This window comes from Lepus europaeus, chromosome 8 (genome assembly GCF_033115175.1).
Source record: "Lepus europaeus isolate LE1 chromosome 8, mLepTim1.pri, whole genome shotgun sequence".
Classification (NCBI taxonomy): Eukaryota; Metazoa; Chordata; class Mammalia; order Lagomorpha; family Leporidae; genus Lepus; species Lepus europaeus.
Window position 1 is genome coordinate 33,973,178 of NC_084834.1, and position 24,300 is coordinate 33,997,477.

The following is a 24,300-nucleotide window of genomic DNA, read 5'->3' on the forward strand; positions in this document are numbered from 1 at the left end:
AGAACAGTCTATTCCCAATAGAAGTGTTTCCTTCAGTCTGCATCCTGGAGCTTGTAGCCATCTTAGACAAAATGTAGTATGAGCAGGAAATGAGCCAGTGATGCTGCGAGACAGAAGTTTTGAGGTTTCATCACAGTATAACTTGGTCTAAGTGATGGAAGTAGCAGGTCAAGTCAAGAAAGCACGCTTGTTCCAAGAGACTACCAATGGTGAGTTCCAGTGGACCACCACTGAGCTGGAGCACAAGTTCATTCTTGGCCAGATCTTCCTGTTGTTTAAAAAAAAAAAAAATCTTAATTTTTAACTAAATCACCTTCTGATCTTTATTTTGTGAAATATTTATTATGCATTTGAAAGGCAGAATGAGAGGGGGGTAGACAAAGAAAGAGGAGGGAGAGAGACAGAGACAGACAGAGACGGAGAGAGAGAGAAAGAGAGAGAGAGAGAGAGAATCTTTCAGCACTTGCCAAATGGCTGCACCACCTTGAGATAGTCCATGTTGAAGTCTAGAGCTTGAATCCATCCAGAGCTCCCACATCGATGGCAGGGGCACATGTGATTGAGCCATCTGCTGCTTTCCCAGGTGCATTAGTGGAAAGCTGGATCAGAAGCAGAGCAGGCGGGACTTGAACCTGCACTCTGATGTGGGATGCCGGCATTGCAAGCAACAGCTTAACATACTGTGCCACAACACTGGCCCTATCCCTCCTGATTTTTGAATAAATTATAACATTTTAAACACTGGGAGCTAAATCAATGGAAAACATGTGGGGCCAAATCAAATCAATGAATACATCAACAATCTAGCCTCAGTTTCCTCATTTATCAAATAAGATTGATAATACCTGTTTTGTCTCTCGAACAGGGTTATTTTGAACATCGGATTTGTCTAACTTTGTGAGTCTTATTTTTTTTTAAATTTTGAAATGAAAATCTAACCAGGAAAATAGTTAGACCATTCTGGCAAAGCAGACTGAACCTTTCTAAGGTGACAAAGTCCAAAGAGGCTGGTAGTGCAAGCCAGAGTCTTGGCATTTCTGTTCCTCCCCTGTCCTCAGTCTTCCATATAAACTACAAAGAGCAGATTTGTCCTCTGGCAGACCAGACTAGCATGCCACCACCTTCAGGCATAACCTGAGCCTGCAATATTTGCGAGGTAAATAATCACCAACATAATTGTCTCTCTGTCATCAAAAGGTTGATGGATCCAGGTTGACTTTCCTAGTTTACCATCTTGTGCCTCATGGGCCTCATCTCTGTCCTTGAGTATGTTATAAGAGTGGCCAGCTCAGTAAGATAAACAGACTGAGGACATACAGTACCAAGAAATTAGGCAACACTACTACATTTCATGTCTAAAGAGCATCTTCTTCAGGCACAGATTTAAAATTCTCAAAAGATAGGTGATTCTATCTAAAATGTATGCTTGATACAGCTCATGGTTAGGATTTCATGATGTGTAACAATATAAAGACACCTAGAGAAGTGTCTAAACGGGAAAAGTATAATCTGATGGTATTTTGGATTGCGTTTTCTAGGCTCATATTTTCCCTTCTGTTATGTAGATTCACCACTAGAGGTCACTGTACAACTCCACGTCCACACACCTTCTGCGTGTGATGCTGACTCTGATCTCTGGTTCCCACACTAAGAACACTCCAAGGCTTGCCTTTCTTTAATCAGGCCAGGCAGTGTCAACACTAATGCTGAAAGAAACTGCAAACCTATACTAACCCGAGTTCACTGCCCGCTCCCCCAGTTCTTAAGAGCAGATTAGCTCTACCAAGAGACCAAGGGCAAAACATGCATTGCTTTCCTGCAGCCCGTGAGCATACGGGTGACTCCCTGTGTCACGTGGTCGACCATCCTGAAGACAGGTAGTTACTGACTCTGCTTCCCCCTCTTGTAGGGCGTTCTGCCAGATGCTGGAAACAGAACTGGGGGGACAGGACCTACACTTACAGAGAACCAGTGATTCAGAACAACCAGAGACAAATGTGAATGAACTTGCCTGTGAAATGGCTAGGGGAGTTTCTAGAATAATTAATGAGGTACTTCACTGGGGAAGCAGGCTGTGGAATAAGAGAACGCATCTTCAGAGTCAGAATACTTCAACCTGAAGAAATATGAACTCTGGATTCCAGGCTGGTTTTCCAATTTTTTTTTCCTTTCCTAGTAAGGGACTTTGGCTGGGAGTAGCCTGGAGTTAGGATATAACACAGGGTATACTAGGGTACTTCAAAACGTTGTGGAAAATAGGGAATTTCAAGACAAGTTTATTTTGGTGCAAAAACATGGTGGAATCCATGCAGAGTTGTTTTTTTTTTTTTCATAATATGCACTTTCATTGGACTTTTCAAAGACCTCTCATATATAAAATAAGTTGTCTCTACACTCCAAGACTGACGGAGAGAAGTTGCTCTCCTCTGCACTGCAATATTCATTTGTCATTTACTAATTTGACAAATTCACTCAGGATCTGTGTGTAGTGGATTCAGGACCTCCCTACAGACACAAAATCTGCAAACGATCAAGTCCCTAACATAAGATGGTATATCATCGGCATACAACACACACACACACATCCTCCCATATACTTTAAATCATCCTTTGATTGCTCATATATAGTGCAGTGCAATTGTTATATAAACACAAGAGTATTTTAAAAATCCATGGAACATGGAATTAAAAAAATAAATTTACTTTGATGCAAAAACACTTTGAAATGCATGCATACATGCAGTCTTCAAAAAGTGAGAAATGTGTACTGTGCATGGTGTTCAAAAAATTTTTGCATCAAAATGAACTGATCTTTTCATTCCATTTTTCTAAGAACTTTTTAAAGCACCCTCATAGTTCTTATACTGTATTCTTTGGGGAATAAAGAGAAAAGTCTGTACATTTTCAATACATTTTCTACATATTTTTGATCCATAGTTAGCTGAAACCATGGATATGGAACCTGCAGATATGGAGGAAAAAACTTATTGAGCATCAAGTGTTCCCAAGCACTCAATAGCAGATAAGACTGCTGCAGGCAGAGTTTGCCTACCTAGAAGTTACAGTCTAGCTAGGACCCAAAGGTTATGCGATGCAATATGATAAGTTTTATGACAAGGGCAGAGTAGAAACCCAGAACAGATTGAGACCTTCCCTGGTTGAGACTTAGGAAGTCATTCTTGGAGGAAGTCCTATTCAACTGAGATCTTGAGCAGAATTGGAATAGGTCACGTAAGATGATAGCAAGGTATGTTCAGGTGGAGGTAATCCAGCCCAAAAGAAAAGAGTCAAACAGGATTTTTTTTTTCATAGATCCTGTTTGGTGATCTCACTGTTTCCATTCACCTATTTTATCCGGAGTCTTCATGTCTTTGTTTTTGAAAACATGATTTTAATAATCTATTGTGAGGACACTAATTGATTTACTCACGGCAAAGGGAAAGAGCCTTTCGAAGGTTCATGCTAATTTCTTTCCCCTTATCAATTTAAATGTGTGTGTAATAATTGTTTACTGCTCATATTAACATTCACAAGATCTCTTTCATTAGGAATTCTTAAGAATCTCTTAAGGATCTCTTAACATTTCTGCAACACAACCTGGTATCCAATCACCATAACTAGCTTATGGAAGGTACTGATTTATTGAATATTTCTGAAATGTAACTTTTTGTAAATTTTGCAGCAACTGCTTTGCGTGAAGTGTCAGAGCACTGAGCAAGGCTTCAGCTTCCAAGGTTCCACAAGATCCTGATGCTGTTGCTCACACAATCTCCTCTGTGCCCTGAATCTCAGGCTGGCCCAAGTCTGCATCCCAGCTCCCTGGCAATCCCATAGTCTCAGGTGCGCCCTCTCTAGGATGCTCAGCTGATATGTATCTCCATCTTCTCCCCAGCCCACTATCATGTCAGCTTCCTAAATGCTTTTTAATAAAGCACCTCTTAGGTAAATGAGTATTTCACAAATTGCTTACTTAGCAAATTGACGTTCTGGATCAGGCAGGAAAAACGTTCACACGAAAAGCTTTTTACTAGAGTAACACAACTTAGGTAGACTATTCAATCATCTGTTAAAAACAACTTTCAGAAGAGTTCAAATAAAGAAGCCTAATTTAATTATTTTATTGGCTTTGTTCTGCCTCCCTTTGAAATCATTCTTCCTCAAACTTCCACACCACACATTAAAAAATTTGTTTGAGAAGCAGAGGGAGCCAGTGATACAGAAAGAGAGAGTTCCTATCTGCTGATTCACTCCCCAAATGCCCACAATAGCCAGGGCTGTCTGGGGCTGAAGCCAGAAGCTGTGAACTCAATCCAAATCTTTCATGTAAGTGACAGGAGCCCAATTACTTGAGCCATCCTCAACGCCTCCCAGAGTGTGCATTAGCAGGCAGCTGGAATCAGGAGTCAGAGAGAGAAATCAGGCCCTAGAGCCAGAAATCAAACCCAGAGACTCTGAAGTGAGACACAGTATCCTAATAGCTGAGCCAAATGCTTGACTCCATAATGCTGCATTTTCACCTGGCTTATAACAAGGTTTGCATTGGACAGTTTCTTTCTGTTTTTCAATGTTTGCATGTATTGTCTTGATATTACATAAGCTATGTAGGCACTACTATTTAATTCAAGCTCGATTTCAGTGAAAGATTTCTTGCATTTTGAGTCTTTTAATTTACTGTATGTCTTGTGCTGAGTTTGAAGTGCTTTCAAATAGTAATTAAAATGTTCAGAAACAGTTATTTTAAATATAAGAGCTCATTTTCAGGATGAGCATCTGGTGCAGTCGTTGGGATGCCGCTGGAAACACCTGCATCCCATACCGTAGTACCTGGGTTTGAGTCCCGGCACTGCTTCCTGCTAACGCACACTTGAGTAGTAGTAGGTGATGGCCCAGGCACTTGGGTCCCTGACACTCCTGTGGGAAACTCAGATGGACCTCCAGCTCCTGGGTTTGGTCTTGTGCAATCCAGCTGTTTTGGGCATTTGAGGAGTGAATTAGGGATGGGAGACCTCTACCTGTCTGTTTGTCTCTCTGTCTCTCCCTCTGCCTTTCATATAAAAAAGCTTCATTTTCAACTTGAACCACAAACAACTCCACATTAAAAATGCAAAGGTTCATAGCCCACAGCAGCTACATCAGCCTGGTGCAAGCTGGGACCTCAGGCCTCCATAGTCATTCTTTTTCCGAATGGGCAGGCCCTGACTAGTACCTTGCTTTGCCCACTTAATTTTTGCATAGAAGATTTCACATGTAGCAGCCAATTCCCTGAAGTGAAGATTTCCTTATGACTTTCACAGTCCCAGTTAAGTAAGATATCCATATATCTTTGTTAACAGACACTTAACAACTTTGCATCATTTAAAATGCCAGCCAGGCCAACGGACTGACGGTGGCCCTAGAAGGTGGCCCTAGAAGATAACAGCGTTCAGGCGGGGGCCTGAAATTGACACTTCAGTTGTTCTTGGTGGTTTGCCTGCACCGACTTTGTGAGCCAGCTCATGATCCCAGGATGTATGAAAAAATAACAATTGCACTACTATTGTTCGGTAAGTCATTTTTTTTAAACTGGATGCTGCTTTGTTGAATATGGAGTTATGATAACTACGGCATTTCATTTTACTCGGCATTTTACGGCATTTGCATCTTACTCGATTGATTAAATTACCGAATAGTGTCTCAGATTCCCATCTGATGGATTGGTTTTATTGGAATTCAGTCAGCCAGGTAAGGGACATGGCACATTATGAGGATGCTCCAAAAAGTTCACAGAGAAAAATAGAATGAAAAGATGTTGACTTCAGTACAAACAGATTTTGAAATCCATACTTATGAGTGATCTTCAAAAAGTTCGTGGAAAACATGTATTCTGAAAAAGCAATGCATAGATTTCAAGACTTTTTTGTTTCCAAATCAATTTCTCTTTTAATTCTATTTTCCACAAACTTTGTGAAGTCTCCGTGTATTTGTGGCTGAATCACAAGTTTGCTTCCACTCTAAGCCTAGTCAGAACTAAAGGAATTTTATCAAATGTGAGGAATAGCTTTGTGTCAGTAAATGTGTTACTTTGTTTCAGTTTTAAAAGAGAGAAGTTTCCAGATTAATGAATTATTGATGAAGTTGATGGTGGACTAATAGTTCTCAGCTTTCACAAAGTATCATTTCTTATTTCTGCTGCCAGAAAGGGCCAAGACCCCAGCATGAATTCCGAAACATGGGGCGCTGTCTCCCTCTCTGTAGGTCAGTTACTGAGGTGCAATGCAGGAAGAATGAAAATAAAATCTCTCATTGGCTTAGGTGTTAATGTGGTTTGGGGAGAAATCCAAGCCAATTCATTGACATGAATAAATACCTCGGGGTATTGTTAAGGTGTGTTAACTTAACATTATTTTTGTTTTTTTCTGAGAATGCTATATGTCCCATCCTTTCAAACATAGTATGTCTGTGTGGGAAACATTGGTGCCTAGCACTTTGATAAGGACCAGGCTGTTATTTGAAATCTATGTAGCCCATCAGACACAGCCCTAACTCAAGTTAGAGCAGGTGTCAAGGGGCTCCTGTGTATTCTGTAGAATATAGGGCAGAGATCAGCATTTTCTAAGATACTCCAGGGGATAAAATAGCGGAATGACTCAGCTCACAGGAGTGAGGAACAGACAGAACTGGCTTCAAATCTGATTCCACATCTGATAGCCTGGGGGACATTAGGAACAAACTGCACGTCCTCTGTCTCCCTGGATATCCTCATCTGTAGATGGTGGGCAACATCCATCCCTGCCTCGCAGTAACAGTCGGAGGCTGCACAAACCAGGCAACGCAATGCTCTTACCCGAATGCCTGGCACAAAGTAAAGTGTGCAGTTTGCTGTTCTCTAGCTCTAAAAAGAATTAATTATAATAATTAGGAAGTATTAATAAGTATTATTAAGATAAGTATTAGCTTGAAAATAATAATAGACTATGGAACAAACCTGGGTCTATTGATTGGCAATTCCCTAAAAGTTAGGGAGAAAAAAAATTACAAGGAAGCAGATTAGCAATACTGCTCTCATTTTCTAAAGTAGAAAAGTATGAAAACATCTAGTTTGAAGAAAAGAAGAGAAATGGAAGGGATGTGGTATAATATGCAAATGTATTCAAATGTTTGCAGAGTGTGATTAGACAGAAGAAAGAAGAGGTATTCTTTGTGTTGCTTGGGGATGAGTCAATCAACATTAGACACAGCATATGTTTTTGGGAAAGAAGGAATCCAACATGTGGAAAATCTTTGTGTGGCATAGAGGTGCTCCAAATTTGGAAAGGGTTCCTGGAAAATAAGTGAGTTGTTCGCGTCTCCAGTGGCTCAAGCACAGAGTGGATGAAGGCCTCAAGTGACGCTGATGACCAGGTCATCGAGGCCCAGGGCTCTGGAAGCTACAGCAGCCCTCAGTGCCTGAGCTGTTATCATCTATGTCTCTCTGGATGTGGCTGCTTGATAGTCCAACAGAAAGGACATAAGATTTCACCCTCCCCCTTTGCTCTTTAGTTGAAGAAGAGAATATAGAGTGTGAAGGGGAAACATATTTAGCAATGGAAAAATTGATCATTCTCTTTATGCCAATAATTTTAGAAGCAAGCCACTATTTCTCATTCTGACCTTATCAGAGGTCATCTTCCAAATAGAGAAAAAGTTGGTTTTTTTGTGTGTTTTTCTTTCTGTCTGAAATAATTTGGTTCCTAGTCCCTGAATTGCTTCCCTCATTTGTTCATTCAGTAATCATAGGTCAGGTGCCGAGCTGGGCCTCCAGGCCATGGCAATAAGGTGAATGAGCTCCTGGCAGGGTGGACAGTGGGAGGGAACAAAAACAATAAACAGAACAAGGAAGTTACTAAGATCAGAACAGACAGGAAAAATATTATAAAGAAAACAAAATCAAGTAAGCTGATAGACATGCATGCAGAAGGTTACTTTGGAAAAGGGCAGTAGGACGTTTTTCTGAGTGGATGACAGAGTGCTAGGAGATGGACAATGACAAGGAGCCAATACCGCAGTCTAGGGGATGGGACTGGAGGTGACAGGAAGAGCAAATACAGCAGTTCTGAGAGAGGAGCCAACTGGGTGTGCTCAAAGGAAATTGGATTTTTTTTTTTTTTTGGACAGGCAGAGTGGACAGTGAGAGAGACAGAGAGAAAGGTCTTCCTTTGCCGTTGGTCACCTTCCAGTGGCCACTGCGGCCGGCGCACTGTGGCCGGCGCACTGCACTGATCTGAAGCCAGGAGCCAGGTGCTTCTCCTGCTCTCCCATGTGGGTGCAGGTCCCAAGCACTTGGGCCATCCTCCACTGCCCTCCCAGGCCATAGCAGAGAGCTGGACTGGAAGAGGGGCAACCGGGACAGAATCCGGCACCCCGACTGGGACTAGAACCCGGTGTGCCGGTGCCACAGGCGAAGAATTAGCCTATTGAGCCTCGATGCTGGCTGGAAATTGGATTCTTATGCTGAGAAACAATTTGAAGGGAGCTGGCATAGTGGCGATGCAGGTAAAGCCACCGCCTGCAGTGCCAGCATCCCATATGGGCAGCGGTTTGAGACCCGGCTGTTCCACTTGCAATCCAGCTCTCTGCTATGGCCTGGGCAGTAGAAGATGGCCCAAGTGTTTGGGCCCCTGCACCTAGATGGGAGACCTGGAAGAAGCTCCTGGCTCCTGGCTCCTGGCTTTGGATCAGGCCAGCTCTGACCATTGAAGCCATTTGGTGGAGTGATGGAAGATTCTCTCTTTCTCTCTCTCTCTCTCAGCCTCTCTCTCTCTCTCTCTCTCTCTCTCTGCTTCTGCTTCTCTGTAACTCTGCCTTTCAAATAAATCAATAACTCTTAAAAATTTTTGAAAACACAGTATTATGTCACTTCAACTAGTAAATCACGTTCTAAATCTGGACCAGCTGGAAGTTTCTGGTTTTACTTACAATTCATGCGAATTTGCAGTCTAGGTTATAACATACTGATTTAATTGGAAGAGCCAAGGGGCAGGGGTGTTGTGCCCTCTTTATTCATTAGAGTGTCCCCAGAATCTAGCAGAGTTCTGGATTCACAGAAGGGAAGGCAGAGAAGGGAGGGAGGAAGAGAGGAAGCGGGAGGGCAGAGGCGGGGAAGGATTGTTCTCCGCTCTTGAGCCGAAAGGCGTGCTCCGTGTAGACCACGATTACCCCAAGCACCCTGCCAGGTGCACACTGCACAATGACTAAGAAAAGAAATGAGGTATTTCTGTTTGTTTCAGTGATCCAAGTACAGAGACTTTTTAACTGTTTAATTAGGACAGGGAAGTGTGACAGGAACTGCTTGTCAGGGACCCCAAGACTATAAAACGACTGAAAAATAAAAACTGTGTCTTCCCCTTAGGTGTCCCACACCCTGCCAAGCACTCACACACTCTGCACTTCCGAAACAGCCAATGACCAGAGTCTTGTGGGAGACAAGGTCGGCCCCTGTGAGCCTGTCTCCTCCTGCCCATTCCAAGGAGCCCAGCACAGCCGGGCATTTAAACATCTTTACCACCTCCAAGCTTCGGTGCAACGTCAACCTGAAATGAGTTGTTGATTGTTGCCAAACCCACAAATATCTGTTGTTTGGTGTGACATTGGGCTTCTACAAACAAATGGCCATTCCACTGTGAAGAGAGGAAAAACTCCTAAGGGAGAAGAAGGGTTAGGATATCGAAACTAACTTAGCAGGGGACTTTAAAAAGTCCTCAGAAAGGCCGGCGCCGCGGCTCACCAGGCTAATCCTCCACCTGCAGTGCCGGCACCCCGGGTTCTAGTCCCAGTCGGGGCGCCGGATTCTGTCCTGGTTGCCCCTCTTCCAGTCCAGCTCTCTGCTGTGACCGGGGAAGGCAGTGGAGGATGGCCCAAGTGTTTGGGCCCTGTACCCACATGGGAGACCAGGAAGAAGCACCTGGCTCCTGGCTTTGGATCGGCGCAGTGCATTGGCCGTGGCGGCCATTTGGGGGGTGAACCAACGGAAAAGAAAGACTTTTCTCTCTGTCTCTCTCTCTCTCTCACTATCTAACTCTTTCTGTCAAAAAAATGTAAAAAAAAAAGTCCTCAGAAAATGGAATTAAAGGATGAATGTGTTTTGGTGCAAAAAAATTTTGAAATCCATCCAGTTTTTCATAATACACGTTTTCCATGATATTTTTGAGGACTCCTCATATACAGATTTTAAAATGAGAAACCGAGGTAAACATTCCATGACAATTTTTTTTGTGCCATGGTTTCTAAAGGATTATTGAAAACATCTATGAACCTATTTGGGAGTAAATTTTTAAGTATTTCCCCACCTTCTCCTTATAGGTTTCATTACTACAGCACCTGCCAACCTCACACCTTCAACATTAAGTAATGAAAAACAAGACATTCCTTCTGAACATCCGGTTTTAGCAACAAAATCAAGTAGGACCTCTATTTTTACATAATTGATTTCTATGTATCATTATCATAACCAAATCCTTAAGTACTTTTTTTGCTTTTTTTTTTTTTTGAAAACAATTGAGAACCTATTTGGGAAGTACATTTTTAAGTATTTTCCCTACCTTTTCTTTATAGGTTCTGTTTCTACATTGACTACCAACCTCTGGTCTTCAACCTTAAGTAATGGAAAAACTGACCCAACAAAATCAAGTAGGACCTCTATTTTTACATAATTGATTTCTATGTATCATTATCATAACCACATCCTTAAGTACTTTTTTGCTTTTTTTTTTTTTTTTGAAAACAATTGAGAACCTATTTGGGAAGTACATTTTTAAGTATTTTCCCTACCTTTTCTTTATAGGTTCTGTTTCTACATTGACTACCAACCTCTGGTCTTCAACCTTAAGTAATGGAAAAACTGACCCAACAAAATCAAGTAGGACCTCTATTTTTACATAATTGATTTCTATGTATCATTATCATAACCACATCCTTAAGTACTTTTTTGCTTTTTTTTTTTTTGAAAACAATTAAGAACCTATTTGGGAAGTACATTTTTAAGTATTTTCCCTACCTTTTCTTTATAGGTTCTGTTTCTACATCGACTGCCAACCTCAGGTCTTCAACCTTAAGTAATGGAAAAACTGACCCAACAAAACCAAGTAGGCCCTCTATTTTATGTAAAATATTTCTAGCCATTATTATCATAAGCACATCTTTAATAAATACTTATCTGAACAGTTTCCTGTAATAAATAACCTGAACTGAAACTAAAATATAAAAGCAAAACGTACTAGGGTTACCTCTAAGTTGTTGGGCTATGGATAACTTTTTTCTGCTTCGTATTTTTTAAGTTAGCTGCAAAAAGAATCAAATAATGCATTGTTAAAATTTTTCAAGTGATTGCTTTTTTTTTTTTTTTAAGATTTCTTGTATTTATCTGAAAGACAGAGAGAGAGGGAGAGGTCTTCCATCTGCTGGTTCACTCCCCAAATGGCCACAAACGGCTGGAGCTGAGATCCTGCTGATACGAAGCCAGGGGCCAGGAACTTCTTCCCTAAACCAGGGGCCAAGAGCTTCTTCCATTGTGGTCTCCTGTGTGGATGTAGGGCCCAAGAATTTGGGCCATTCTCTGCTGCTGGACTGGGAATTGGAGCAGCTGGGACGCGAACCAGCGTGCCTGTGGGATTCCAGTGCTGCAGGCCGGGGCTTTCACCTGCTGTGCCACAGCACCATCTCCTTATTTCCAATTTTTCCTTAGGATTTATTTCTGTTACAAGAACACATCCCTGAGTCCCCAGCTGCCTTGTTTCCGGCAACTAAATGATCACAAAAGTGACAACAAACAGAGCCGTAGAACATTTGTTGCCCAAGATACTTCTGTCACGTCACAGGGATCCAACAGTGCTCTGGTCCATGTCTGTCTCACAGATGTAAATTACTCCAAATGACTGTAAACCCCCAGATCATGGAACACTGTACATCTCTGTTTCAGTCCCACAGCGCCATACCAAGCCCCAGTGCCAAAGAAGAGGAGCAGAACACTGACCTACGTCCCCTCCGCCGCCACATCTCCTTTGAAGTTTTAGACCAGACTCCAGTTCAGCAATTGCTTCTGCGACTTGAGAGCAGAATAGGTTAGGACATTGTAGGCAATTAACAAGGTAGAACCAGAAAAACGAATTTGCTAGTCTCTGGAAGAAAAGTGTAGATCGTAGGTAGTTAATGGCAGAGGGAGTTAGGTTGAACGTGCCCTGCTTAGCTGCGTTTCTTCCAGTCCAATATGAAAGTGAGGCCCTTTTGGGAGTGATGGGATGCCTTTGTCACCTCCTGTTACCTTACCTTGCTAATCTTCTTTAGCAGTTTCCACACAGGCTGTGCTTCCAGCTCCTTCTCATTTACCATGGGCAGCCTACGACCTTCAATATTGTGTATTGTGTAGGAAAATGTGCCCAGTGACAGAGGCATTGAATTCTCTACTTCACAAAAGCCATTTGGGAAGAGAGGAAAAGGGTTGACTTCTATTGCTTTTGGTTTCACAAAGTTATTTTAAGATTCATGTATTAAAGAAAAATGAAAATTTATAGACATTAGTAGTTCTTACCGAATATAGTCTATGTGCCAGACACCATGCTAAGCCTCTACATGGATTATTTCACTTTATCCTGAAATCTATGGCTCAGATATCATCCCCATTGCACAGATGAAACAAAAGAGATTCGAAACGTTTTAAATGCTTGCCAAAGTCATCCTGTCAGTGGATAGTGAAGCTGGGATTACAGTTCAGGCAAATGGACTAGCGAGCCCTGGTCTTTAACCAATGTCCTTCCCCAAGAAAGATAATAATCATTGCCCATCTTGCTACCTAGAAATAGGCATTGTGGACATCTTGCTGAAAATTGTTCAGTTATTTTTTGTTCATAAATATATACTTCAAAAATTGCTATATGTATGATTCTGAAACTTGGGTTTTCTTCACTCAACATTTTCTTTCCTTGTTAGCAAATGCACTTGTAAAACATTTTAGCAACTGCAGAATATCACTTCTGATGCAAAACCATGCTTTACTTCACCTATGGCATGATTTTAAATATTTAGATGATTTCTCCTTTACAATCCTTTAAACAATGCTGCGATGGGAACCTTAGAGACTTATCTTTCTGTGTCAGGGGATGTACATTTTAAAGATTTCGACCAGTAGCATCAAATTTGCTTTCAGAAAAGTTATAAATTTATACACCCAGAAGTCAATGTTTGAGAGTGACTTTCTCTGTACCCTCTTGTCAGTTTGTCTGTTTGAAGCCTTTTCACCTTTGTCATAGTGATAAGTGAAAGATAGGATGTATTTGTATTTGTGTTTCTGTTCTTATTTCCTTGATTATTAGTGAATGTAAACCATGTCTCTATTTTTGACAGTTTTATTAAGAAATCATTTGTATGCAATAGAATTCACTCATTTCAAGTAATAGAGTTAGGACTGGACAGCATAGGGCAAGTGAGGGAACCTGAATCTAAGGTCGCACCAAAAACTTAGTCACAAAGATGAATAATACTTTGACTCATTATTTTACCAACTTAAAGTAAATTTCCAAAAGCCACAGTGAGTAAGCTATTATAATATTTTTTAAAAAGATTTATTTATTTATTTGAAAGCAGAGTTACAGAGAGGCAGAGGCAGAGAGAGAGAGAGAGAGAGAGAGAGAGAGAGAGAAGAGAGGTTTTCCATCCAGTGGTTTACTCCTCAGTGGCCACAAAGACCAGAACTGGGCTAATCTGAAACCAGAAGCCAGGAGCTTCTTCCAGGTCTCCCACATGGATGCAGGGACTCCAGGATTTTGGCCATCTTCTGCTGCTTTCCCAGGCATGTTAGCAGGGAGCTGGGTAGGAAGTGGAGCTGCCAGGTCTCAAAGCGGTGCCCATACGGGATGCCTGCAGTACAAGGTAAAGGCCCCACTATTATAATCTTAAGTACAGAGAAGACCCATTAGAGTCAAGACTTTTGTTTTTTTATTGAATTTGTTAAACCTTCTAAAGCAATGCTATTTTATAATAATGATGGTAATTAGCACTCTCTTTTAAGTCTGTAATGTGAATGTTATACCATTAATTGTGTTTGTAACTTTCAGTAAATAATCTTTATCATGTTAAGAAATTTCCCTCTGTCCTAAACTAAGAAATTTTATCAAAGAAAGACATTGAATTCTGTAAAATACCTTTCTGGGATGGTTGTTTGTTCTAGTAGTTAAGATACAGGAATGGGGCATTTGCATCCCTTTATCGGATGCCTGGGTTGAGTCTCAGCTCTGCTTCTGATTCCAGCGTTCTGCCCAGGGTAGACCCTAGGAGGCAGTAGTGATGGCGCAAGAAGTTGAATCCCTGCCATTCATGGGAGAGGCTGAGATTCAGTTCCTGCCTCCAATTGGAAGCTGTTGCAGGCATTTGCAGAGTGAGTGAGCAGATGGGAGTTCTTTGTCTCTGTCTCTGTCTCTCTCTCTTTCTGTGTGCCTCCCAAATAAAAATAAATAAATAAATCATTCTAAAAAAAAACTTTTCTGTATCATAGTTTATATGTTGAATGTTGATTCTTATGAATTAAGAGATATAATTTTTTTTTTGACAGGCAGAGTGGACAGTGAGAGAGAGACAGAGAGAAAGGTCTTCCTTTGCCGTTGGTTCACCCTCCAATGGCCGCCGCGGTTGGCGCACTGCGGCCGGTGCACCGCGCTGATCCGATGGCAGGAGCCAGGGGCTTCTCCTGGTCTCCCATGGGGTGCAGGGCCCAAGCACTTGGGCCATCCTCCACTGCACTCCCTGGCCACAGCAGAGAGCTGGCCTGGAAGAGGGGCAACCAGGACAGAATCCGGTGCCCCGAACGGGACTAGAACCCGGTGTGCCGGTGCCGCAAGGTGGAGGATTAGCCTAGTGAGCAGTGGCACCAGCTAAGAGATATAATTTTAATATAGAATTTCCTAAAAGTTATTATGAAAAAAAATCTGTTGCCCGAAGCATAATAAGAATACTATTTAAGCTTTCATTTTATTTAGGAACCTCTGTTAATCTTCTAATCTGTGCTAATATAATTGTATTTTTAACTTTTAATAAGTTGAAATGAGAAGTTATTCTATATTCTATATAAGAATATCCTTTCCATCCTAATATAAATATTAGGCCATTGTAGAATATTCTTGCAATGGTGTCCTATGTTTACTATTGGTTTCTGAAGCTATTTCAGAAAGGTTCTTTCTTAATTTTTTTCTTAACCTAAATTTTTTTTTCCATTTGCTTGAGAGACAGAGCCAGAGAGAGAGAGAAAGATAAAGGAAGAGAGAGTGTCCCTCCGCTGATTCACTTCCCAAACGTTTGTAAAGGCTGGGTCTAGGCTGGATTGAAGCCATTAGCCAGGAACTCAATCCAGATTTCTGCGTGAGTGGCATGGACCCAACCACTCGAGCCACCACCTGCTGTCTCCCAGGATCTGCATTGGCAGGAAGCTGGAATCAGGAGCAGGACACAGGAATTGAACTCAGGCTCTCTGATATGGGATGCGGTCTTCTTAACCAGTACGTCAAATATCTGCTTTTTCTAAGACTATGATCTATATAATCTCTACTTTGGATTATTTATTAAATATTTCTTTGTAATCCAAATTACTATATGTAAGCACTGAAAAAGAACATGTCATCTTTGTTTCTAGTGAAAAAAGTTCTATAATTAGCTACTTGAATCAACTCAGCTTTGGTGTGTCCACGCCTTAATTTGTTTGTGCTGCTGCAACAAATTACCTGCAACTAGGTAGTTTATAAACAGTAAAACACGGTTCTGGAAGATGGGAAGACTAAGATCAAGACTGTGGCAGGATGAATGACTGGTGAGGGCTGCCCTCTGCTTCCCAAATGGTGCCTTGTTGCTCTGTCATCTATGGGGGAAGAACACTGTGTCCTCAGGTGATAGAAGCGATAGAAGGGAATCAGCTCGTGCCCTCAAGCCCTTTTGTAGGGCCCTAATCTTTTCCATGAGGATTTGTTTTCATGACTTGTCAGTTAGCATCCTCCATTTCCTAGTGCTATTACATTGATGATAAAGTTTCAATACTAGAATTTTGTGGGACACCTTCAGACCATAGGAATCGCCTCTAGATTTATATATAGTAAATTAGGATTATTTCTAATTATGTTATGAATAATAACAGCTAACACTGATATACCACTTTCTTTGATTTGTTCAAAGTGAGAGCCTGCTTGAAGTTGCATTGTAAATTAGTGAATATGTAATCTACTGGTAAAGAAACTTACTGGTGCACTCATTCTTTTTATTCTGCATAAGATCGTGGTAGACCTTGACAGAAACTTGTGCAATTAAACCTGAATTCAAAATCCAACTCTGCCCCTTAACAGCTACAGGACCTGGGGTAGTTGAAGCAATGTTTCTGATTTTTGTTTTTCTCCTCTATAAATAATACTTAATATATAATAATAGGCCTGCTATCAAATATATTGAAAATGGAAAGAAATGGTGTCTGAAATATAGTAAGTGACTAGTGTTAGCTGTGAATATTATCATCATGAACATACATATTTCTAGGATTTTGAAATGGTGAAGTACCTTTAAGACATGTGTTTTATTAGTGTCATGTTAGAGGTGAGATTGAAGCTTAGATAAATTCCGTGACTGATTCAGATTCCCCAACCATTTGGTGTCAAAGCCAGGACTAGAACTCCAACTTCTTTTCTCACTGGAACAGAAGACAGAACTGTCCCTGGATTTCTGTCTGCCTAGATGGAAGAAGGTGCATTAGCTGAGGCTATAGACTGATTTCTTTGTCTACCACTACTGCCTCTGCCATGGTTTGGGACAGTGAGGATGGCTAAAAGCTCAGTGGAGAACACTGAGTTTCAGGGGACCCGGAGGGAAGCTCCTGCCCCCGTGGACCACTACACCTTTGAGGCTCTCATCAGGTACAGAATGGATGTCTCTCCAGTTGGGAGAGGTAAGAGTGTGACCAGTAGGTGCACAGTGATGTGTGCCTATCCGCAGAGGAGCAGAAACTGATCCTTGCATTTGACACCTGATTGACTCATAGCACCAGTCAATAGGTTGTGCTCTCCTTTAAGAACTATTGACTAGAGAATTCTAACAAAAACGAGTGAGAGTTATCCAACATTCTGGACCCAAATATTATCACATGAAACACTTTGTCCTCGAGAAGGTTCAGTTTTTCTAAATTGTCATTAGCTGCTTTGGCTTAATAAAATCCTTCCCGAAAATAAAAATGTATGGCTATATTATTAAAACTTGATCCAGCTGATTTTGTCAATGCTTTGGTTCAAGAACAAAACTGAATGCCCCCCTTTAAAATATTACTTCCTGGCAATTAACTTCTTCAAACATCTTTTGGCACAGGAAAAATTCCCATTTTTACCTACATTCTGTACAAGACAATTAGATTGCGCAGAAAAGGCATAAAGTAGGACATGAGTGGATACGTTTCTGTCTCTGTTTTTCCATAAATTAGTTGTGCAAAACTTTCACAAAAAAAATGTATCCATGGGTTTTCATGGCTATCACAATGCCAGTAAATCATAACACTTCAGAAATTCAGTGTTCTCTCTTGGAAACTACTCATGGCATTTCACATGCAGGATGTATCCTTGTAAACTTTTGCTTCTGCAAGATAAGACTTTTAGCAACTACAAGCCAGGAGGGAACCAAAAACCCAACAAGTGACTGCAGGAGTTGACTTTATCACATCAAGACAGTAGCTCAGCTAAAGAAAGTTTTGCATATAGCAAAAGTGTACGATATTTGTCCAATATCACATTTTATTTACTTTCTTGTTAATAACATTTCACATTAGAAACATCAATTGTTTAGGAAAGCCATGAGGTCCAGTGGATGGAGCAAATAGTAGAGAGCTAGGAGGGGGTCTCCATTATTCCCAATTGTATCCCTAATACATTCTGGGCCTACAATTCACCCCATCTCCTTGACTGATGAAAATGGTCTTTAAAAAAAGTTCAAAACTTATCAGAATGAGCTCTCCCTCATAAAACATTTTCTCATTTTAAAACCAAAATGTTACACATATTTGTATTATGAATTTAAAAATATTTTCCACGTTTCTGACTTTTTAAAAGTAAATGCTTTACAGTGCCAGTTGTTAGAGATGTTACATCACACTGTAGGCTCTTTGCTATGTTTTTTTTTTAATATAAATTGCTACATTTTCTTTTTTTTTAATGAACTTTTTTTTAAAGATTTATTTTTATTATTTATTTGAAAGACAGAGTTACAGAGAGAGAGAGAGGGAGAGAGATCTTCCATCCGCTGGTTCATTCCCCAGATGGCCGCAACAGCTGGAGCTGAGCCGATCTGAAGCCAGGAGCCTCCTCCGGGTCTTCCACGTGGGTGCAGGGGCCCAAGAAGTTGGGCCATCTTCCACTGCTTTCCCAGGCCATAGCAGAGAGTTGGATCAGAAGAGGAGCAGCGGGACTAGAAAAATTGCTACATTTTCTTACCCTTAAAGCTTTCTGGTTCCAGCCCTTCTCTGCCAAAGGCAATGTCAAGATGTGATAAGGGCTGTGCAGGGAGGAGTGGCTTGTTGGTAAAGCACCTGCTTATCTGGGCCACTCTGGGACACAAGGTGGGATCCTCTGATGCAGAGCTTGCGGCGCGCGCTCTTTTCCTGTGCCATCCTCTCCACGACTGACAGTGACCTTCCCCAGTGAGAATGTGGCTCAAGTTCTTTAGTCTTTCCACTTCCCTAAGGATAAAGCTCAAGTTCTATAACAGGGCCCACGATGCTGGGTGTTCTCTGCTTCTTCAGCCTTTCCCCCTGCCTTTTCACCCATTTCTCTATTCCTCTCCCTCTCAATCTCCCACTGTAGCTATGCAGACCTTGCAATGCCCCCAACCTGACCTGTACCTCAAAACAGTTGATGACCCCCAGAGGAGTAGAAAATAACATGAAAGCTCAGGGGAGGATACCTACAGCACATTCATGCAGCAGAATACTATGCAGCCATTGAAAATCCAATCTGGATCGGTACAGCTTCAGCCATTGCGGCCAATTGGGAAGTGAACCAGCAGAGGGAGGGCCCCCCTCTCTCTTTCTGCCTCTCTTTCTCTCTCTGTGTAGCTCTTTCAAATAAACAAATAAATCTTTAAAAAAAGAAATCAGGGCGGAGAAGAATATTTGACAACCTTGGAATGTATTTAGTATATTAAACAGGAAATTCATCTTCTACATGTTACTAAATATCCAGACTTATTTAATTATAATGATCCCATATTAAGATATAATAGCTGAAACTTCAGATGGCTATACACCAGAATGTGTCCAGTGTTTAACTTTCAGTAATTTGGTTATAGGCAAAATTTGTATAGTTCATTGAACTTTCTTGTGTTTCATAAGTTATTTTTGTTGAATCCATATTTCTATTTTACAAAAAAAGGATTTATTTTATTTATTTGAAAGTCAGAGTTACAAAGTGGAGGGAAGGAAAAGAGAGAGAGATTGATCTTCCAACTGCTGGTTTACTCAGCAAATGGCCACAATAACTAGAGCTGGGCCAGGCAAAAGCCAAGAACCCGGAGCTACATCCAGGTCTCCATGTGGCTGCCAGGTCCCAAGGACTTGGATCATCTTCCATTGCTTTCCAAGCACATTAGCAGGGAGCTGGATCAGAAGTGGAGCAGCTGAGATACAGCAATGCCCATATGGGAGGTTGGCACTGCAGGCAGTGGATGAATCACTGAGCCACAGTGTGCACCATATCTATATTACTTTGCAACAGAAAATCTTGCCTCATTTGTAAAGCTTAAGAATGTAAATGTATAAAATTAATTTTAAAATAAACTATTGTTCAATTATAAAAATGACCTGTACTTCATTTAGTGAGATTTGAAAAGACAGTGCTAGAACTCACATTCTGTCTTCAGGTTACCATGGTTATATATTTACACCAGAGCAGACAGTAACTAAAACCTGCTACATCACTTGGTTCACTGTATCCTGGCCAGTCATCCTGGACTGGAGCCAACATTCTATGCAATTCCATTACAATGCAATGCTGCTATTGAATGAATGAAAAGAAATATGAGCAGGGAACTTGAGAAAAGATTCCCCCTTCAGGGATCTTGGAGAAAGTAGAATTGATGGTGTTTTATTTTTGTTTTAGTTTCTATTGGGTAAATAGGTTTGTTCATCAGAGACGGTGACAGGCAGGTCTAGGCAGAACTTTAGTCCTTGTGCAGTCTAATGAGTTTCCATCTGTCTTTATCTCAGACGATTTCCCAAGTGCAGCTCCAAGTTACCCTTTCATAAGAATGAGAATAGTAATAGCCGATATGTGCGCCACACTGATTGTGTGCCTCGCACTCTATTGTATGACCTGACAGGCTCAGGTGCATGCACACACACCCAGGCATGTCTGTAACAAACCCAGTCCTCACAGTGACTGAGGTGGGTGTGGTCTATAAGTCCTTGTGATGTAGAGTTCTGGAGCTGCCACTGGGAGGGATGTGGGGTAAGTTTGTCTTTGTGTATGCTTCGTGGTCCACTCAGTCACCTCATCCCTGATCCCTTGCTCAACTTTTGTTTTTACAGGTGTTGTTTCCACACAGCTCAGAACACCTGTCAAGGCTCTCGATGAAACAGAAAGTGGAAATGGCGATGGTTCTGAAGAAAAGCCAGGTTTGTTTTTATTTTTGTATGGTTTCTCTGGAGTCCCTTTTGAACACCACTGCATTAAATGGGACCTGCCATTGCAGGGACACTGTGACAAACAAGAAATGGAAGCTGAGTTGACAGTCCCTACTGCAGGACAATTCTCACTTCTGAGCTATCTCACAGAAATAATCCTATGGTTAAGGAAAACAAAACAATCTAAGGGAGCACAGAAGGAATGAATGAAAGGGGGACCTGATGAAGGGATCCCATAATGCAGTGATGGATGAGGAGGACCAGTGGGAAAATCCAGATGGGCTCAGGGCTGGGCTGGTCCTGTCCCGCTACTGACCCAGGGATGAACTCCTTGTCTTAATTTCAAAGTGGGACCAGTAATCCTTGCCTTGCAGTGTTTCTCTAAAGATTGAGTAGGAAGATGCACGCATGAGTGCTAACTCAGAGCCTGACATAGCATCAGTCCCTCATAGATGATATCTGTAAGCCAAGCTGTGTGCTGAGATCAGCATGGTCAGAGAGTGTTCACGTCCTCTCATTATTTTTCTAGGGAGAAGATGGCTTTACAGTGGATAGGGTGGGGTCTTCTCTATGTGGGGTTCAAGAAGGATACCCCAGATTTAAAATACAACCTGAAAGAAGACTTAGAGAGGCCACAGGACCACAAGCTAATAGAACATTGTGCAAATGCACAGAGACCCACGGAGGCAATGGGTTTTAAGTAGAACAAAAGCCAAGGGAGGGAAATTGGGATGAAATTAGGGAAATTAGAAGTAATTATTAAGCTCCTGGGTCCAGATAGACAACTTCACTTCCAAATGATTTCCAAGTGAAGCCAACCTGATGGTGTGATACTGGAAAGCACTGAAGGGCTACATGCCCCAAATCCTGTAAATGATGACTGCATGGTGGGGCATTGCACTGAGCATTTACATGTGTGACCTAATTTCATCCTCATGAGAACCCATAGCAAGTCCGGGGCATCCTCATGACTGAAATTCCACCTGTTTTTTTTTTTTTCCCCAAGTTCTTTAATTGAGGGTACTTCCAAAAATTCATAGAAAATAGAATTAAAATATGGCTTTATTTTGATGCAAAAATTTTTGAAATCCAATCCTAGTTTTTTCATTGTATTCATTTTCATGAGCTTTTTGAAGTTTCCTCATACTATCCACAAGTATTGACTATATATTATAGTATGTACTATCCACATGTACTCACTGTAATTATGTACGAACTACAGCCATTGATCATTTACTAGAGTATATGCTTATCTTAAATGAACTGCAATCATTGAATGCCAGAAAGAAACAGAAGTCAAGCCCTGTTAATCTTTATATCTAACTTCTAGAGAATGAGAAAACAAGCACAATTCTAGTCACACTTGGAAAATTCAGCATTCGTACTTGGTAACTACTCAAGGCATTTCATACACAAGGTGTTTCCTTACAAACTTTTGCTTTGCAAGATAAGACTTTTAGCAACTACACATCAGGAGGAAGCCAAAACCCAGCCAGTGGCTGCAGGAGTTGACTTTATCACATGAAGACATCAGCTCAGCTACAGGAAGTTCTGCATACAGCAAAAGTGTAGGATATTTGTCCAATATCACATTTTACTTACCTTCTTGTTAATAACATTTCACATTAGAAACTTCAGTCGTTTAGGAAAGCCATGTGGTCCAGTGGATGGAGCAAAGAGTAGATAGCTATAGGTGTCTCCTCTATTCCCAATTGCAGCCCTAATGTATTCTTGGCACCGCACTGATCTGAAGCCAGGAGCCAGGTGCTTCTCCTGGTCTCCCATGCGGGTGCAGGGCCCAAGCACTTGGGCCATCCTCCACTGCACTCCCGGGCCACAGCAGAGAGCTGGCCTGGAAGAGGGGCAACCGGGACAGGATTGGTGCCCTGACCGGGACTAGAACCTGGTGTGCCGACGCTGCAAGGTGGAGGATTAACCTATTGAGCCACGGCGCCGGCCGGTGTATAGTATTTTTTATAAAGTATCACAGTCAATGCCGTAGCAGTGCCTAGGATCTTAAAGAAAAAAAAAAGTAAATTGGCAGTTCAGGGCCTTGTGAATCTGACCAAACCTATCTTTTAATTTTATTTTGTGCCAGTCTCTGAGGTCTGCAAAGCCTAGCCTGGTGATTATCCCCCCCCCCCCCCCAACTCCACGTATATGCACATAACACTCTCCTTCCTCCATTTGTCAACCCAGCCATTTCTTCATCTTACTTCCCAACCCTCATCTCCATCTGAAACTACTCTTCCTTCCAGGTCCAGCCAGCAACTGTCTGCAAGGAGGCTTAAAGTAAGGACTTGAATAACGTTTTCAGAATCCTGTGTAACTAAGGAATGTGCAGGGTTGGCACAAGGCCCATTGTTCCTGGGTAGCCAGATGCTGGCCTTATCTTCTCCCATACCAAAAGATAAATATGCTGCACTTGGAGAGAAGTGGAATGTTTCAGGTTAAGTCTGGCTGTGTCCTGGCTTGAAGAGGTGAAGAAAATGACTTCCATAAACAAGTTTCTCTTAGTAGCTATAGCAAGAGAAAACTGAGGATAAGAGGTATAATCAATTAGTACAATAAATTGGTATGAAAATCAAAATGAAGATTATGTGATTATTATTAAAAAGTTTAACTCTTACAATGTCCAGGAATCTCAAGGACTTTAGTTGTCCTTTTTTGCATACAACTGCTCACTGACCAATATGCTATATCAAAGAAATCTTGTTGATAAAGATTCAACCAGGCATTGAGATCTGGTTGGAGAGGAAGTGGGTAGGAGGAGAGGGAAGATTGGGAATAATATGAGAATCAGCTGTGTTAATCTGCTCAATTTTTTTATGACATCAAAGATTACCTGTAAAGTCAGGAAATTGAATTCAATGTTCTGTAAAATAGTCCTGTAGCTTATGGAAATTCTGAGTTCAATGGTAAAATATTTGAGTTAGTATTTAATCTGGGAATGAGGCAAAATATTTTTGAAAGCTGATTTACCTATAGAAGGCTAGTGGCCCAGAGCGTAAAACAATACAAAAAAGCAGGAGAGATCCTTCACATCTGCCAGTCTCTAAAAGGGTTAGGCAAACTGTGTTTGCTGTTGAATTGTTGCGGATTTGCTTGAAACTTTTCTATACAGTTCACCAAAGTATAGATGCTAGGGTAAAAAGTTGTGTTCAGAATTTACTTTTCTGCAGATATTGCACAACCTTGCAGAACTTAAGATGTTCACAAGCTTCTATTGGCTGATTAGGGTGTTGGGAACATGGGGAGGCAGGTAGACATGTGGGCTCTTGCTAACAGTTTTTGGATATTCTGGATGATTGCTGGGGGGGGGGGCATGTTGGAAGATTTTGGTTTCCTTACCTTGAATTTTTTTGATGATTGGGGGGGGGGGCATGTTGGACAATTTTGGTTTCCTTACTTTGAATTCCACAAGGAGGCTGTATAAAATGATATTGATCTTGATTCTCCTTTTGGGTAAATAATCCAACCAAGTACAGATTCATTTAATTTGAAGCTATTGATAACATTATTTTAAATTGTCCCAGGTTAATTTATATTGGAATGACAGGAGAAGTCTTAATTAAATATTAGAAACCACAAAAGCTTATTTTTGTGACCAGAATTGTTGTTCTTTTTTTTTTTTTTTTTTTTTTTTTGACAGGCAGCGTGGA

At 41.2% G+C, this 24,300-nt stretch overlaps 1 protein-coding gene across 1 annotated transcript in view; it reads left to right on the forward strand.

Annotated features, from left to right (window-relative positions):
• The first annotated feature begins 5,470 nt into the window (after positions 1 to 5,470).
• GYPA (glycophorin A (MNS blood group)) overlaps positions 5,471 to 24,300 on the forward strand; it is a 34,287-nt gene continuing 15,457 nt past the window's right edge. The window contains exons 1-2 of the mRNA XM_062199068.1: positions 5,471 to 5,543; positions 20,543 to 20,629. Of these exons, the coding sequence (XP_062055052.1) occupies positions 5,507 to 5,543; positions 20,543 to 20,629 (124 nt within the window). The 5' untranslated portion in view covers positions 5,471 to 5,506. The remainder of the gene's footprint in view (positions 5,544 to 20,542; positions 20,630 to 24,300) is intronic.